This window comes from Benincasa hispida, chromosome 1 (assembly GCF_009727055.1).
Source record: "Benincasa hispida cultivar B227 chromosome 1, ASM972705v1, whole genome shotgun sequence".
Lineage (NCBI taxonomy): Eukaryota > Viridiplantae > Streptophyta > Magnoliopsida > Cucurbitales > Cucurbitaceae > Benincasa > Benincasa hispida.
The window spans coordinates 3085645-3104313 of NC_052349.1; the positions used below are offsets into that span (position 1 = coordinate 3085645).

Sequence of the window (18669 nt, forward strand, 5' to 3'; positions counted from 1 at the left end):
ATTTAGTTCGTCTTGTATAAATTATTGTTAAGATTTAATGAAATTTCTTGCCTAAATAAATCATTAAACTAATTAGAGACTCTATATTTTTTATAAAATACAAAGTCTACGTCATAAAAGAATAAAAATTGACATATAATTTTGATAAATTTGTTTGCATAAAGGACTAAATTGTTACGAATTTAAAAGTTCAGGGACTAAATTGTTATAAAATTAAAAGTTTGAGACTAAATTATTATAAACTAAAATTGAGGGACTAAATTGTTAATTTCATGAAATTTGAGGGATGAAAAATGTTTTTTTTTTAAAAAAAAAAACCCTAAATCACGTGCTTTGCGCGTGCCATTTACCTTCCCTTCAGACTCTACACTGAATAATTAATAAGTTCGTAGTTCGAGTAATTGAGGAGTCACCGTAAGAGAAGAAAAGTTAGAGAAAAATGGCGCTGAGGGCAGCCGTTCTTCGCCATCTTCGAGTTCCAGTCCAATTCTTTGCCCTAGCTCGCCGGGAATGCCAGGCGCCGCTGTGTTCCGGTGGATCTCTTCGGCAATTTTCATCTCACGACGATCACTTGACAAAGGACGAGGTCATCGAGAGAGTTCTCTCGGTTATCAAATGCCACCCCAAAGTCGATCCCTCCAAGGTAATTCGATCTAATCCCTTCCTTTTCGATTGTTTTTTCAGCTTATTGGGTTAGTTTTTCAAGACGGTTGAAACAAATTTTGCCGATTTAGGAAATGCGATCAGAATAGGTTGTAAGTGTAGAAAATCTTAATATGCCGATTCAGTGATTTCTATTTCTGACATGCGATCGGTTTTTAGTGCTTTGAACACCTTTCGATGATTTCCAATTGGTTTGCGTGCTTCCATTTCATGTGCTTTATCTATGCGAATTGGTAACTGGGATCTTATTTGATTTTCTCTTTACTGATTGGTAGTGATTCGAGAGACAAAATATATCTCCCCCCCTCAAACCATAAGTCGCGACGATTTACTACAGGATAAACTGTTACTCTAGAAAGTGGGTTTTAATAATTTCTGCTAAAAGTGTCATTTCCCCTGCATATTTGATTCGACATCTTTTGGAATTTTTGCTTAATTCGAGTTTTGGTCGGTTGCTGTATTGCATTCAGTATCTCTCCCTTCGTTATGTGGATTGCTTGGCTTGGTTTACGAGTGCTTAACAATTGGTACCTACACTTTATGAGTTCGTGAAAGGTTCCTTGTCTTATACATTTTGGATAAAATTGATGGTGATATCAAATCATAATTTGTCGAAGTGGAAGGGTGGTTAGTTCTATTTTAAAGGGTACATTTTGGGTAATGTATTCCAACCGAGCTCACAAGACATGAGAGCGTGGCTTTGCACATAAGCATAAAGTATCTTTCTCTTATCTTGTTCTTGCCTCTTTTGCTTCCTTTTTTTTCTCACCCAACATATCATCTCTTCTTCTTCTTTATGACTAATCTTATATATTGTAATGCCACTTATTCAAAAAGGGAAAAAAAAAGTGTTTTCTTGTCTCACTTGTCCCAGCCTTGGTCACAGACTCTATTGAACTTTTGCTTCGTGCACTTCTAAGAACTTTGGTTTTTGGTCTTTTGGTCACTGTATTGGGATTTACCTCCGAATGACTTGACTTTGTCATGCTGTATTTCTAACATATTCTCGAAAATCAGGCTATGCTATAGTGAATATTACACACTATTTTGAAATGTTCCTAAGAACTCAGCTATGATATAGTTAATATTAGTATATTACATACATTTTTCGGGCCAATCTTAAAGATTAGGGACCAGGCCAGCTAATATGTGTCCTCCAGTTTCTATTGTTATTTTATGGTCACTTGCAAGCAGCATCTCTTTCCTACTAAACTTCAAATTATAGCTTGGCTGAAATGTTGCTGCAATTATCGAGTTTTGTGATCTTTATTTGCAGGTGAGCCCTGATGTTCATTTCCAAAAAGATTTGGGTTTAGACAGTTTGGATACTGTGGAGATTGTAATGGCCTTGGAAGAGGAGTTCAAGTTAGAGATACCAGACAAGGAGGCTGATAAAATAGATTCCTGTGATCTAGCAATTGAGTACGTATACAACCATCCAATGGCTAGTTGACAAAGTACTAGCATCTTTCTCTATTTCTTTTTTGGTATTTTTGGAGTATGTTATTCAGTGAAAAAATTTTCATCTCAACATTGTTCTTTTGACCGTTCTTGGGTGTTTGTTGAGAGTCGTGATCCTTTACACTGTGATGGAAAATAATTGTAACTGCTTGGAACATAATACATTCTGTCCAGACAAATTTTCAGGGCACACAATGGTTATAACTTTAAACTCTTGCTATTTCATGTGATAGAAAGGGGTTTGCATCTTAACATCTATGACATCTTTTCATCCTGCCCATATGTTTTGCCTTTTGACTGAGAGGAGCTTAGAAACCAAAACACTTGAATCTTAAGGATAACCAAATTGATTGCTTTGAAAGTTTATCTTTTCTTATATACCCCTTCCATATATTACCTTGCTGTTGATACTCCACTTGAAGAATTGGTTTGCCTTCATCTTCTCTGCACTATTTTAATATAAATGTGGCCGGTTTTGCCTTTTGCTGTCGATACTCCTTAGCTTTTGCTTAGTTTGGGTTCAAGCAGAGATCATTTTCCTCCAAACTCTGATCTTCTCTTGATGCACTGTTTTGAATATAAACAATTACATGTTTAGATTCTTGAACTTTAAAGTGACTAATAGATCCTTAGATTTTAAATTTTGTGTTTAATAGGTATGTCCACAAACTTCAATTTTATATCTAGAGGATTTGTTAATTTTTTTTTTAAAAAAATGTAGAATTGTTAATGGTTAGAAACTTATTAGACACATAATTAAAAGTTGAGACCTATTAAATACTTGTAAAGTTGAGGGACTTATTAGACATAAATTAAACCATTTAAGATCTATTAAATATAAATCTAAAAGTTTAGGGACTAAATTTGTGATTTAATGATGACACTTTACCTTCAACGATTGATGTTCGGTAGTTTTTGCTTAGAAGCCTCATTGTCTGAATTGATTGACTTGCAATGTAAACTAATTGGATGATGCTTGCTTGTAATGCTTGTCATGTTCATTCTGTTTGGTAATTATAATGAAAAACTTCCCCAGTTGGGTGTGTATGTAAATCTGTATGAAGTATATCGTAGTTACATGTTAATGCTGAGTTCCTTTTTAAGTTTATAGAAATATTTTATTTATACGTTTTATTGATAAATAGGAAATTAGAAGCTATAAATCATTAACTTTAGTATATGATTTTGTCCCTTAAAAATATTTAACTGTACTTATATTTATAAATTACGAACTAGTTTCCAGTGTGTGATTTCTTAAATCTCATATTTCATTAACCAATAATATTTTGGTTATGATAATGATTTTGCTTTTAATTTTCTAATTTTGATATGTATTTTTTTTCTTCCCAACTTTTTACTATAGAAAGAAGAAAAAAGTCGTTTAAAACTTATTTTTTTTGTTTAAATTTTAAAAACTTGATTAGTTTTGAAAGTATTGGTATAAAATCGATAACAAAACAAAGGAACTTATAAGTTAATTTTTAGAATAACCAGGTAAATAGCAGTAATTACACTATCATTTGGAAAAATAGCAAAAGGCGAAACACTTTTGAATTATAGCAAAATGCATGTAGATCACGTGAGAAACTTTTAGAAAGCCTAAAATGCTCTTGTCGTTTCTTTTAATTATAGTATAATTAATTCGACATCCGTATAAATGAGATGGTAATTAATTCTTCAACTATATAGTCCAGCAAATTTTCAACGCCAACTAACTTGATTATTTTATGGATAATTTTCCTTAAATCAATTTTCCTTAAATCTTGAGATTTAACCGTTATAAATTTATGTATCAAATTTAACAGTTATTTTGAATTTTCAAATTTTCTACCACAACTAATTTTCAAATTTTGATTTGAAATTTAAATTATCATATTATATTAATTATCCTAACTGAAATTTATTGTTTTTATTATACTTTCTATTAATCTTATTCAAGATTTACAGTTTTAAAATATTTTTGAACATTATGTTTATCATCCTTTTGTTTCAAACATAAAATATTAGAATACAACACGTAGCCTACCTTTCTTCATCATCGGGACGTTTTCTTCTTATTGACTATTAAACAATTAAGAGTTTTGTTCGATTGTAAGTGGGATGAAAGTAATTACCATCATGACTTCCGATTTATTGAAGTTTCTGTTGCTTCAAATATATCTTTTAAACATCTTGTCGATCTAATCCAATATAAGGTTTTTCCAACTTCTGAATATATTATTTTTAGGTAACAATGAATCGGAATGGCTGCAGAAATCCTAATGTGATTAGAATAGTGGAAGACAAAAAATGTGTTATGGTTATCTTTTATTTCAGATTCTTCCTACAATGATGTGTGTTTTGTTGACCATGTTCCATCTTGTCAACCAAATCCTGCAATTACATTGTATACTGGGTCCAACAACAATGAAATAAATTCCTCCAAAACCTCCAATAATATGACTCATATCATTGACCTAGTAGATTTGGATTCGTGTGCAGACAACAACAAGGAAGGTTCTATTTTTAAAACAGCAAGGATGCAGGAAAGAAAGCTATGTACTTGCTTGCTATTAAACATAGGTTTGAATTAGGACTGTTCGCTCGAATCAAACATCTCTTGAACTTTGTTGCAAAGACCCTTCTTGTAGTTGGTATCTTAGGTCGTTTGTTTATAAAAAAAAAAAGTGGGTTATGGATTGTTCGTAAGTTTAACGATGTTCATAAATGTTTTATTGACATTGTTAAGGATACTCATAGTCAGGCGAATTCGTGGATAGTATCTGAGTGTATGAAATCTGTTTTAAATATGAATTCCATGACCCCATGTTGTCCATATGATATCATAAGTTTTATGAAAAGGTAACATGGGGTTAATGTGAGTTATGATAAAGTATGGAGAGGTTGTGAGCTTGCGTTAAATTCAATTTGGGGTAGCGGTGTACATAGTCCGGGTTGGGCCGGGTTGGAAGATTTTGGTGGACCAACCTAAAATTTTGGGTTCACTAATAATGAACCCTATTAATTCTTTTTTGGAGGGTCAACCCCTGTCTCTTATACACATCTAGATGTGTATAAGAGACAGCCCTTGCAGTTTGGGTTGGGTAGTCCGGGTTGGTCGGGTTACCGGGTTTTTTGAACACCCCTAATTTGGGGTACTCCAGAGTCATCATATGTGCTACTATATGCATTCTTTAATGCTTTGATTAAAAAGAATCCAGGTGGGTTTTCAATGACAATTATAGTGTAATTAAATTTAATGCTACATTGTACTTATATAATGTAAAATGCAGTTATGAGCTATGCTACCCTTGTCTTTTATTTTTTATTACTAGGAACTTATAAAGCACAAGAAGTAAATGATGATGATATATTCAAGTACTATTTTATGGCACTTGCTGCTTCAATTCATGCATGGGAGTATTACTTTTCGATCATATCAGTTGATGGTGCGACTTTGAAGAACAAATTTTTTGGTACTTTACTATTTGCGTGTACATTGGATTGTAAATCACAAATTGTTCCCCTTGCATTTTCTATTGTTGATTCAGAGAATGATGATTCATGGTGTTGGTTTTTTCGAAATTTAAAGATGCTTTTGGTGAAATCTTGTAATTGTGTCTGATGGTCATAAGAGCATAGCAAAGGGTATAAGTGTTGTATACAATTCAGCCGAGCATGGATTGTGTGCTTTTCACCTATTTAGGAATCTTAGAAAAACTTACAAGTCAGCTCCAATTGAACAACCATTCCATATGTGTGCTGGGCCTATACGACTCTCGATTATGAATATTATTTAAAAGATGCTTTTTATTCCGGTTTGCTATTTTTACAAATGGAAAGTAGGGTTGCTAATTGTCCAAATGAAAAGTTAAATAACGCTATTTTTTCTTGTTATCCCTAGAAGAATTAGAGAAGGGAAGAAAGAAAATGGATCGACGTAGAGCTGCAAAATCAGCCCCATTGAAGGATGCTACAAATACACCAATTACTGGTATATCGATTGACGCAGTGAAGGGCAAAATGCCACAAAAGTCTTAAGAATATGTTGATGAGAATGACCCATCCTTTGACCTTCACATGAGTCAAGCATAAAAGAATATGATCAATGATGAATACACTATTTTGGATTAAAGTTTTCCAAGAATGCAACTTCTGAATTTATGTCTTTTGTTTAGACCAACCTCTTGGCTTATGTTTTAATTACAGTTAATGCATTTTATGGTCCTTTTATTTTGTTTTGTTTTAATTATCCTATCAATGAATTAAATAACAGTTAGTCAAAATTGATAATTAAATTAAACAATCTAATTTGACAAATAACTATATATTATAATAGTTTTAGAATGATGGTCCATATTTTATAAATTTCACGTCGTTTAAAATTATGTACAAATACAATCGACAAATGTATTATCATAATTGAAGGAATGAGCAAGAACATGACCCATTAAGGGGAAAAAAAAAATTCTAGATTTCTTGAGTGAAAATATAAAACAAGAAAAATGTTATTGTTTACTTTCCTAAGATAGAAACACAAAGATCATGAAAGAAGTGAAAAATCTTAAAGTTGTGATAATTACAGTGTCATACACATTTAAAAAGCAATGTTTTATACATAGTTATATATGATTATGTTGTAACAAAACGATGTGAAAACGTTAAATGTGATAATTACAGTGTAACTAAATATTGCAAAAGTACGACGAACAACATATAAAAGATAGTAATAATAGATGGAAAATTAACGTCTATTAAAAAAATAACAAATTTAATAAGAACTTGGAGCAAATAAAACCATTCATAAATGTTCCCAACGAAAAATATGAGGTAAAAGTGCAAAACCAACTAAAAACCCAAACTCAACCAAGTCTTCCATGACCTACGATTTTTACATGACCTATGATTATAACCTATACTACCACAACGAGTACAATGTACTATTTTTCTATTCTCTAAGCATGATGGGATTCTCTTTTTCCTAGGTCTTCCAGCTGGGCGTTTGACTCGAGGAGGACGAATGAGATCATCATTCAAATTGCATAGTATGAATACTTTAACTTTATGTAGTGATGTAAACAGGATCAAGTTAATAGTATATAGCCTAAATGGTTTATAAGTATATGGATGAAATTGGGTATCTCATCCTGGTAACACTATTGGATGTAGCCCATTTTGTATAGGTAATACAAATGATGTGATCTACAGATCATTCATGTAGAGACATGTGAGTGGAGGCATCCTATGCAATGAGTTTGCCTATAGACTGGACCATGAAATAGTCACTTTTCTTTATAATAATCGTTTATTGTTAAAACTGATTATTTCATACTTAAGTAACTTGATAACTCGATCTTAATCCTGCGCTAGCTATAAAATTCTGTTTATTCGAGATTATCCTTTGATCTGCATGGGTGAGAGTAGTCTAACAGCATTGCTCAATAAGCCTTCCATTTTAGGATAAAACCGGATGGATAGTTGGGGACATAACTCTGTAAGATGAAATTCACTCCTACCCATTTTAGGGTTAGCAGATAGGTTGTTCTCTTAAAGGCTAATTCCAGGTCTTTAATAATTGGAGCATCGCCTTCTCGTGATAGAGAAGGACATGATTCATAAGTAGTATTATGAAACAAAATTGTTCATTAGAGTGTCAGTGGGAACTTAAGGAACAAGATGTTTTTACAGGGGTAAAACGGTAATTTTGACCCAGCTGTAATTACGAACAACTTGTGAATGATCAATTTACTGATTATGGTTTATATGGACAAAAAAATATCCACAGTGAGGAGAGTGCAACTATTGAGCTCATGATCAATTTGATTAAAGAGTTTGATTAAAGAGTTTAACGAATAGTAATTAATTTGATTAAAGAGTTTTAACGAATTAATTACAGATCGTTGGAGCTCATGATCTATAGGTTCATTAGGTTCTTTTACTAGCTCATTAGATTAGAATAACAAATTAAGTTGTGATGTATGAAATTAGGGTTATGAATTTGAAATGTTCAAATTCAATTTTTAGGTTTTCGATTGATTGTATATGATACAATTATAAACGTTTAATTTAATTGAAATTAAACAAAATTGGAAAATCAATTAATATTTAAATTATGATTTAAATATAAAATTGATTTATTACTGATATTGATATTTTATTAATGTAATATTTAGACATTAAATTAATATTGTTAAAAATCAATTAAAACTAGTTTTATTTAAATTAATTATTTTGAATTAATTTTATAAAATTAATTTAAATAAAATGATTTTTTTTAAAATCGTTTTAGGTTAATGGGTTTTCCTATTTTTGGGAAAAATCCACTAACATGTTTGTTGGAGAGTCACCAAATTCCATTTCTAGTTTTAATGATCTTCAACCTGGAGCTGTTCTTCATGCAACCCTATACATTTGCATGAATTCTTCTATATATAGAAGCTCCATGCATGAAGAACATTAAGTAATTCGTTATTGCTGAAGTGATAACCTAAAAACTCTACATACCTCCCTCACTTGTTCTTCATCAATTCAACTTGATTTAAGTGTTTCCACCACACGTTCCAGCTTGATAGTTCTCCTGATGATTCAAGCTCTTTACTGGTGTTTTTCAGCTAAATTCGTGGAGAAATCTTCAAAGGTAATATGTGTTTCGAACCCTCTTATGAATATCATATGAACAACATGCTTAAAACTCAAATTAAATGTAGTTTAAGTGCTTATTTATTCTGTAGCCATCATTAAATGACTAACGAAGCTGACTTAAAGACGACAAGCAGACACAATATAGGAATCTCACGGTTTAAACCAACATAAGAGACAGTAGAATATGTTGACACATATCCTTCACCCACTTACTATGAACTACTTCCCTCATTCGCTTTGGTCTTCATCTATGACGAACACTTTTTCGTGTGGAGGTCACTCCGAGGGTGACACGAAGTGCTGCATGGATCTCACGGTGGGAATTATGTAGGGACGTGAGAATTGAAATCAATATATCATATTCTTGGTTACTTCCTTTCATTCACCATGATTAATTCACGTAAACACTTTCCGTATGGAGGTCACTCTCAGGGTGACACAAAGTGCTGAATGAACCTTTCGATGTGAATATCTTGAGAACATGAAAATTTTAAAATCGAAACATCATATTTGATTTTAAAGTGAACAACTACCCCTATTCACCAAAAACTCAATTCATGTAAACACTTTCCGTGTGGAGGTCACTCCCAAGATGACACGAAGTGCCAAATGAATTTTTTATTGTAAACTCTTAGGGATGTGAGAACTAGAAATAATCATATCATATATGTTTATTAATTTTCCACTGAAGTGTTCTAACATATCATATACGTTATTTGATTTTCATTGAAGTGTTCTAATAGTATATCATATATGTTATTAAACTCCTATTGAAGTGTTCTAACGATTAAACAGGGTATTCGTTTCTTAGGCTTGTTTTGGTTAATTAAATAACCTAAGTCTAGGCGTTTATCCAAGTATAACTTTTATCATTGGATTTAACTTATGATGTCTAGGTGATAAACTAGTTTTAAAACCTCACATCGCTCACGTATTGCTCATAAAATTGGTTAACAACGCTCAATAATTCGGCCATAATCCCCACGTAGGAGGTGTTTCATAAACCATCAACTTAAGTACCTCCAACCTTCGACATGATTATATACCACTTCCGGACTGCAAGTAAACAATCAAACAAAAGACTTGAACCGGACCAGAATTTCTGAACAAGCAAACAAAAGCTTAATTATTACAAAACAGCAAAAGAACAGCTTCAAAACCACTTTCGGACTGCTCGAACTGCTCCAAACCGAACCCAAAATACTTGAATTGGACCAGAATTGTTGAACTGGACCAGCAAAAAAAAAACATTTGAGGCCAAATCGGATAGGACCTCAAGAAAATTGGTCTAATTGACTACTCTTGCTAGCTCTCGCTAGTTCTGGTGTCACTCGTTCATCTCTCGCTAGCTCTGTTGAAATCTCGCTGAAAACCAATTCAAGATTCTCGCTGAAAACTCGATCTCTCGCTCCATGCTTGAAATCTTGCTCGAACTCGATCTCTTGCTCGAAATTCCATTAAAATCTCGCTCGAATTAGAAATCTTGCTCAAACTCAATTCAAAATCTCATTAGAACTTGAAATCCCGCTCGAAAATTCCATTGGAATCTCGCTTGAAAATATCTTGCTTTCGCTCAAAATGGAAATTTCACTTGAAACTTGATCAACGAGATTTGAGCAAATGCTGAAGAACTGGAATCTACAGCTCGACCTTCTTCACTTGTTTCTTCAATTACAACTTAATTTCAACTCTAATGACTCCATATAAATTATAGACTCTTATGCACACATATAAGCTCATCAAATAAGAGTCAATTACAAATTTAAGCAAGAAATCAAAGAGAACATAAATGCCAAAACTAAAAAAAAATAAATAAAAAATAAAAAATCAGTGCACCATTTTCATATAACTCATGAAAAACACCCACCACACCAAAAATTAAACCAAATTGAATGCCTAAATGATGCTCTGATACCAATTGTAAGAGTATATTAGCATGCAGCGGAAGAAACAAGGATCAATAAAGATTCTAATTCATTCATTTTGGCTATAACTAACGCATGCTCATACAATAATAAGAGGGTTGAAGAAATACCTTTGTAGAACCTTTATAATCTCGATTTTCAGTTGCAAATCTTCTCCAACCACCTCAAGATCTTCCCCACTATCCTTTTGGAGCTTTAGATTGAGTTGTGGGACTCAAAATAAGCTTGAATGAAGGGAACTTGGAGAATAACTCACTGCAACAACCTAATTGAAGAACATTCTTTAATACGATTTTTTTATAGCACAAACTCTATTGTTGCATCCTTCAATTTAGAATCTTCTCTATTTATTGCAAGACTCTCATGCAAAGAAGATAACTACATGAGATGCAACTCATGCTTGGATCATTAAAGCTTGAGTCAAATGGGTTATAAGAGAGCTAGTTCATGATAGTGGAGAAATATCATTTCTCAAATTTGTGTTCTTTCCAAATTTTCCAATATCAAATTGATTTCTAAAATCCATTTTAATTTGAGAATTGAAAAATTTATTAATTTTATAAATTAATTTTTCTAAATAAAATTAATAATAAATAAATAATTAATTAAACGATTTAATTAATTATAATTAATTTAATATCAAATATGAAATTAATTTTACACAAATTTCATCTTCATGAATTTAATATTTAAATCATATTTAAATCATATTTAAATATTAATTAATTCTCAAATTCTGTTTAATTCCAAAATTAAACTCGTAATTACATCTCATATAATTACTAATTCCCTTAATTCTAATTTGAACATTTCAAATTAACTTATCACACTACTCTAAAGCTGATACATTTATGAGCTATTAGGGGAACTCACAGACCTACAGATCATGACCTTCAACGATCCGAGATTAATTGCTAAATTCTTTACACCAAATTAACCCTCATTCGTTAACTAACGGGTCACTCCACTAAAGCTCATAGTTGCACTCCCCTCATTATAAATATATTATGTCCACTTGATATAACCATGATTAGTAAGTTAATACTTGTTAATAATAACAGTTGGGTCGAATGTCTGTTTTACCCCCGAGATTATCTTTTGTTCCTTAAGTCCCACTGATCCTCTAATGAACAATTTATTTGTGATCCGATTAATAAATCGAGTCCCTCTCAGATCAATGAGAGGGTAGGGCCCCTTGTTCAAAACGCGGAGTCAACACTTAAGGAAACAACCTCTATACTGGCCCTGAAAGCGGGTAGAAGTGAATTCCATCTTGCACCCTATGTCCCCAATTATCTACCTGGTCTTACCTCTGAAATGGAGGTTTATTGAGTCGGTGCTGTTGAGCCAACCCTCACCTATGCAAATCTATGGATAATCTCAAATTAAGAGGAGTTCATAGTTAGCTCAGGATCAAGGTTAAGTTACCTAGGTCGTCGCTTTGAAATAGTCAGTCTTAAACAGTAAACAACATTATAAAGTAAGAGTGACTAATTTCGTGGTCCGATCTTGTACAAACCCATTGCACAGGACACCCTCATTCCTTATGTCATAACATGTACGAATTAGGATCACATCCTTTGTAGTATTTTACAACTCTTTGTAACAACTAAAAAGTGGATCACATCCAATAGTGTTACCAGAATAAGGCACCCAACCTCATTCATATACTGTAGATCATTTTGTCTATTTACTTGAACCTGATCCACTTTTATGTCTCTACATAAAGTTCAAGTACTCATGTAATAGTCATGGGTCTTTTAGTTTATTGAATTTCTAAAACGAAATAAGCAATACATATATTCAATAACAACTTATTGAATTTTCAGAATAAGTTTTATTGTTTACAAATCACGAGTTTTAGGACATAAAAATCCATCAGTATTTAATGCCAAAATAAAAGCGGGATAAACCTACAAGGAAAATCAGAGGTAATTGAGGTACTGAAGGAGAGACTTGTAGGACCCCTTCTAGAAAAATTTAAGAAAACTCCATTTGGTCACTTCCTTAACTTCTCCATAAAAATCAATCTTCCCAACTGTTGGTGCACTTGATTCAGAGACAATGCAAGCCTAGATCTTCCTCACTATTAAACTTCTTAATAGGAGGGAGGGTGTTAAAATTTTGCCTTAGAGAATTTGCTCTAATTACAGGCTTAAATTGTGGACCTTTGCCTAACATAGTTAGGGAGAAGATTAAAGACTTGTATTTTGAGGGAGAAAAGATAGTTATGAGATGGTTTGTCAATCTAAGCTTTAAGGTTAGCAAAGGTGGTTTCGATAGTCACCAATTAAAAATGGCGCAGTTATATATCCTGGAGAGTTTCCTTCTGCCAAAACAGGATATTGTATATGTAGACATCAAACATATCTTGATGGTGGATGATGAGGAGCTTTTTAGAAATTATCCTTGGGGTAGGTTGACCTTTGACCTTCTGGTTGATGTAATGCATAATGTCGTATCTGCTAAGTGTGTTACAGGATTGACATTATGAGGGTTTGTATTCCCAATCATAGCATAGGCATACAAACATACCTACCTTTAGTACTGGTCAAAACTGCTTTGCAAGGAGAGTTAATATGAATCTGCCAAGAATAATAAATTAGGCTACTGATAGCCAACCAAAATGGAAGGACTTGAAGATGAAGGTTTTCGATTCACCCGAGGTAACATTGAATTACATACATAATGCATAACTAAAATGTTCACTAATAGTTTTTGTCTCTTCATTATGTTTTGTAGCTCGAAATTTGTCCACTCTTAGCCACTCCAAAAGAAATAAAAATTCCATGGTTTGAGTCATTCCTGGAAGAAGAGAAAAAGGTAATCCAAGAAGTTGAACTGGAACTTCAAAAGCAAAAACAAAAAATGCATGTAATAGACCTCACGATTAATAGAGGTCTAAATAAATCAATAGACATCGAACATATTACAGAGCAACTAGAAAGAATGGAGAAACATCAAGAGATGATGAATCAAACAATTAATGAAAATCAATAGATTGTGACGAAGAACCAAGACTCCCTGAGGCAACAAATGATTGAATTGATGGATAAAATCAACCTGATATTGGAACAAATGAAAAGAATGGAGGAGCATGGATATACTCAAAATACTGGTGAAGTCTTTGTGGTACGTTCTATAATTACAACGTAGTTATTTAATCCATACAAAAAGTTGAATGACATTTACATACAAACAGGCAACATCTGAATTCACAAAGAAACTAGATAATATGGAATATGATAAAAGAGATAATCAAGACAATCCAAATCTTGACACAACTTGTGGGGTTGAAAAATTAAAGCTAAAGAGAGATGATGAACATGAAGGAGGTGGAGGAACAAGGAATAAAGAATGACAAACCATATTGCCTAATATGGTAACCCAACAACCGCAAGAATCTAAAGCGAACGAACCAGAAGAGTCAAAGGCAGAAGGGAGAGGAAACACATGCTACAAGGTAATAAAATGCTAATAAACTGAACTTTATAGTTTAAATCCTAACAATACACGATATCTTGTGTACTATTTATGACATGTAATAGCCTGCTAAAGATCCAGACGATATAATCAACAATGTCATTAGATCAATAGATGAGGAGGAGGTAATTGAAAGGTTATCGAAACACCAGAAAGGAAACTCTATTATGAGGGTATAAAAAGATTTTGTTTAAATTATATAGTTAAACATGTTACTAAATGAAAAATTAATTAAAAAAATTTTAATTTACCTACTGATAGGATGCGATGGTTGATTCGGTTTTCTAGAGCTTTCTTTCAATTATCCCTGCAGCATGCAATCAGTCACTACTTCTCATGTTCTATTTTGCCTTCTCTTTTACCATCACTTTTAATAACAAATACAAGATATTGTTTTTAAAATGGATTCATATATTCGGTTGGTGGTCCCTAAAAAATCGGACAGGATCTTATTTTAAAAAAACTCAAAACAAATATTAGGTATTTTGAATATAAAAAATCTCACGTGTAGTGAAGAATATGTATATCGAACCTTCTTTTTAGCGTGGAAGATCTCAAGAATAGAGAGTCGTCGTCGAAATCCTAATCCATTAATTTGTTCAGTTCGAACACTGTATACGGTCGAAACACCTCGTATCGACAGACGGAGCACCTATAGACCTTCAAGAGAAGAAACTTAAAGATGAAAAAACCGAAGCACATCCTATCGACGGCCAGAGCACCTCATATGGAAGAGAAGAAGCTTGAAGATGGAAGGGTTGGGAAGAGAAAAAGTTAGGATGGGGAAGAGGGAAATTTCGTGGGAAGAGAAAATGACAAGAGGAAAAGTTGAGTGTAAGGTTAGTTTTTGGGGAAGATAAATGTGCAGTGGGTTTTAAAAGCATATTGGTACTTTTGGATGAGTATAATTAGAGTGTATCTAAATTTTTGTCTTGTCAAACATTGTATCTATGTGGTAGGGGTAGTTTGGACTTTTAAATTTTTTATTTATTATTTTTAAATTCCGGTTTGCTATTTTTACAAATGGAAAGTGGGGTTGCTAATTGTCCAAATGAAAAGTTAAATAATGCTATTTTTCATGTTACCCTTTTATATTTCAAAAATCAAATGGTAACTAGATGGGATTTAGTGTTTTTAATTTTTTTTTAAATATTAGTTGTGTAAAGAAATCGAAAAATCATTTCAATATTTAAATTTTCTAATACTCTTTTTTTTTATCTACGAAGCTTTATATATTTATCTATTTATATAAACTAGTAAGAGGACATGTGCTCGCACATTATTAAAAAACATAAATTATAAAATGAACATAGTGTTAATTTAATTTAAATGGTATACGTCTGAAATGAATTTTAAAAATAATAAAAAAGATATCAGATAAAATAATATATATTTTTTATTTGGTTATATTGAATTATAAAATATGATGGAAGTAAAATTTTATAGAGTGAAATATAAATGGTTGAGCAAATTTAAAATCTCATTGATTTTAAAATATAAATGTTAGGCACGAAGTCCGAAAGTAATAAGAGAGAAAATAAAGTAAAGCATTAAGCAAATTTTTTTTAAGATGAAGTATTGAATAAAGAAAAGAGTGTTAAGCTAGCAACTCCTCATCGTTAATGGAAAAGAAGGGCTCATCTAAAATAATCATAAAATTATTTTATTTTATTAATTAAAAAAAATGTTAAAAGAGTCGAGTAACATACATTATATTAGTGAACGGCATAAATTTATTCTGTCGTATGAGAACAAATTTATATTATAGAATTATATTATGAAAAAAAACAAAGAAATCAGAAGACTAAATTAATATTAATGATCGTTTCTATATATTTTCTAACCCATCGCTCTATATTTTAATTTTTCCTTAATGGTCTTATCCATATCTTTATCTTTCCTATCTTTTCTATTTTATTTTGCATCTGGAATATCTTTGATTTGGGGAAGAATAATTAAAAAAATATATTATTTTTTAAAGTGGATTTCCATTCTTATATTTTTTTTAAATTGAGTTTGAAGACTTTTTTTACATGCACAAATTTTTTTGATTGTATTTGATTGAAAAAGTCAATAATAAATTTTTAAGAGGAATCTTAAATCTCAATGAACACCTTCAAAAAATTAAAATAAAATACATCTCAAGTAAACACTAAAAGAGAATAAAATTATAAAATTAGTATATTTTATTTATTTAAGAAAAGGAGAAAACGGTCATTAACATACCATTTATTTGACCGTACACCCATAAGTGTCTTCTATCAACAACCAATAGAAGGGAATTTATATGAATATAGTAACGAATATATAATAAGATTTTCAAAAAGAAAAACCAAAATATGAAACTAATTTAATAATTTATCCCTACATATTTTCTAACTCCTCACTCCATATCTCCATATTTCTCTAATTATCTTATTCATATCTTTTTGTCTTAATTTCTCAATTTTTTTCTTTATCCCGATTCTCACTTTGTCACTACGATTGGAAAAGAATAATTAAATATATAAAAAATTATTTTCATGTTGCCAAAAATAAGAAATAGGGGAGAGAAAACTTATAAAAAAAAAATACATAGAAAGTGTATGAAGGCTTTCTAAGAACTCATTGAAAATCAGTTTACACGAGAAAATAATATTCCCCCTTTCTAAACTGCGTTGCATTCCTATATCTTACCGTAGTTCTTCAAATCTCTCAATCCTCACCTCTTTATCGACAAAAGTAGCAAGAAAGGAGAACAAATATAGTAAACAATCTCAATCTCAACATCTATATATTGGATACCATCCATAATTGAAGCCACCTTACTATAGAGTTACAAATAGAGAAGCAGCCATCACAAACATAAGTGGTGTTACACCAAAAATATCAAAATTCCTAAAAGAAAACAAACATAAAAATTGGTGGTCACCTTGATTATTAGAAGAGATATAAAACCCCCTTTGTAAAATTTGCACAAAAGTGTGTTTTGTTGAAAATGATTTGATTCGTGATTGATCATTTTATAAGGAGATGATTTTTTCTCCAAAGATTGCAATATGTAGAGATATAAGGTTTCAAATTTTTTTAATTAAAGATGAACGTAAAATTAAAGGAAGAAAAATATCTCATGGTTAGGATTTTATCATAGGGTGTGAGTGTAAGGCACGTACTTAACATAGAAGAGTGTGAATATGAGGGCAAAATAGACATTAATAAAAAAGATAAGGACAAAGAAGGAAGTGAAAAATTCTCCCCGAAAACTCCTTTTAATATAGTAGAGAGATAATTGTTGAATTTCATAAAATGGTCAATAGAAGGGATAAAAAAACACTTCTCATCTTGGAAGGGATTAAAATCAACTTCTCATGGACTTGCTTGCCACAAACAGTGAAAAGAAAGTAGGGGTGGTAGTCCACGACAAACGATGAAATGAAATGACGTAGGATTCATACTTTTGTAGTACTAAAAATTTAAGTATTTTTCTACATTTAAAGGTTTCATTTTAACCTTTAAATCTTTGATCTATAGGAGGTTTGTAAGCTAAAATGAAAACTCGAAATCGGCGTGACATCCATGTGTAAAACTTGGAAGGTATTTATAAGTAACATAATTTATAGCTCAATTTTAATTTGATAATATGCTTTAAATTGTTATTACCATGCATTTCAACTTGAAAGACATCGTTGACGTTGTTTACAATATTATTCACATAAAAGGGACTTGGCTGTTTATACAAGGGCCTTTGAGGAAAAATCTCAACATCTCCATTTTCCTCTTACATTTTTATTAAATTTATATTTTGCCCTTCAATAATGGGAGGATGCAACTGTTTGTAAGGAGCGTAGGTGCAATCCATGCTAATATGATACAACTATTTGGGTGAACGTGGTTACATATCGAATTGTCAAGTGATGATAAAAGGTTTTCTTTAATAAGAAACTCAAAGCTTTTCAAAATATAATGAAAATTATTTTTTTTTTATTTTTTTATTATTGGTGAAGTAATTATATCATAGTAAAACTGAGTATTCAAAATTTTATTTTAGATGATTATGTTTATTAGTATACTATTATGTTACAAATGGTTCGGTGTTTAAAAATTTTAGTTCACATTTTTATTACAATTCATGTCTTATAAACGGGCCTACGAAAACGAATATTTATTTTCCTATTTTGCTAAAATTAAAGAGTGAAAATAATATATATAGTTAAATATTTAGATACATAATTGAAGTTTAACTCAAAATTTATAGAAATTATTCTAATAAAATTATTAAATATATTTACAAATAATAGTAAAATATTATAGTCTATTTGTGATAGACCGCGATAGATTACTTATGTGTCAATCTATGTCTACAGATACTATCGTTGTTATAAAAAAGCTCTAATGGAACCTCACTAAAAATTCATGGATTTTTTTTATTTTTTTTATTTTTTTTATTTTTATTTATGATCTAACCAAACAAAATCATACACTAAAAAAGATGGAATATCTTTTGAATATTATTTTTATTTGAAACAATAAAACACAA

General features: G+C 31.3%; 1 protein-coding gene across 1 annotated transcript; it reads left to right on the forward strand.

The window, feature by feature from the left end:
• Window positions 1–388: 388 nt before the first annotated feature.
• Window positions 389–2380, forward strand: LOC120071978 (acyl carrier protein 1, mitochondrial). The gene is made up of 2 exons (XM_039024410.1): window positions 389–643; window positions 1940–2380. Exons 1-2 carry the CDS (start codon window positions 440–442, stop codon window positions 2114–2116), a joined length of 381 nt encoding a protein of 126 aa, XP_038880338.1. The 5' UTR covers window positions 389–439; the 3' UTR covers window positions 2117–2380.
• Window positions 2381–18669: the final 16289 nt, after the last annotated feature.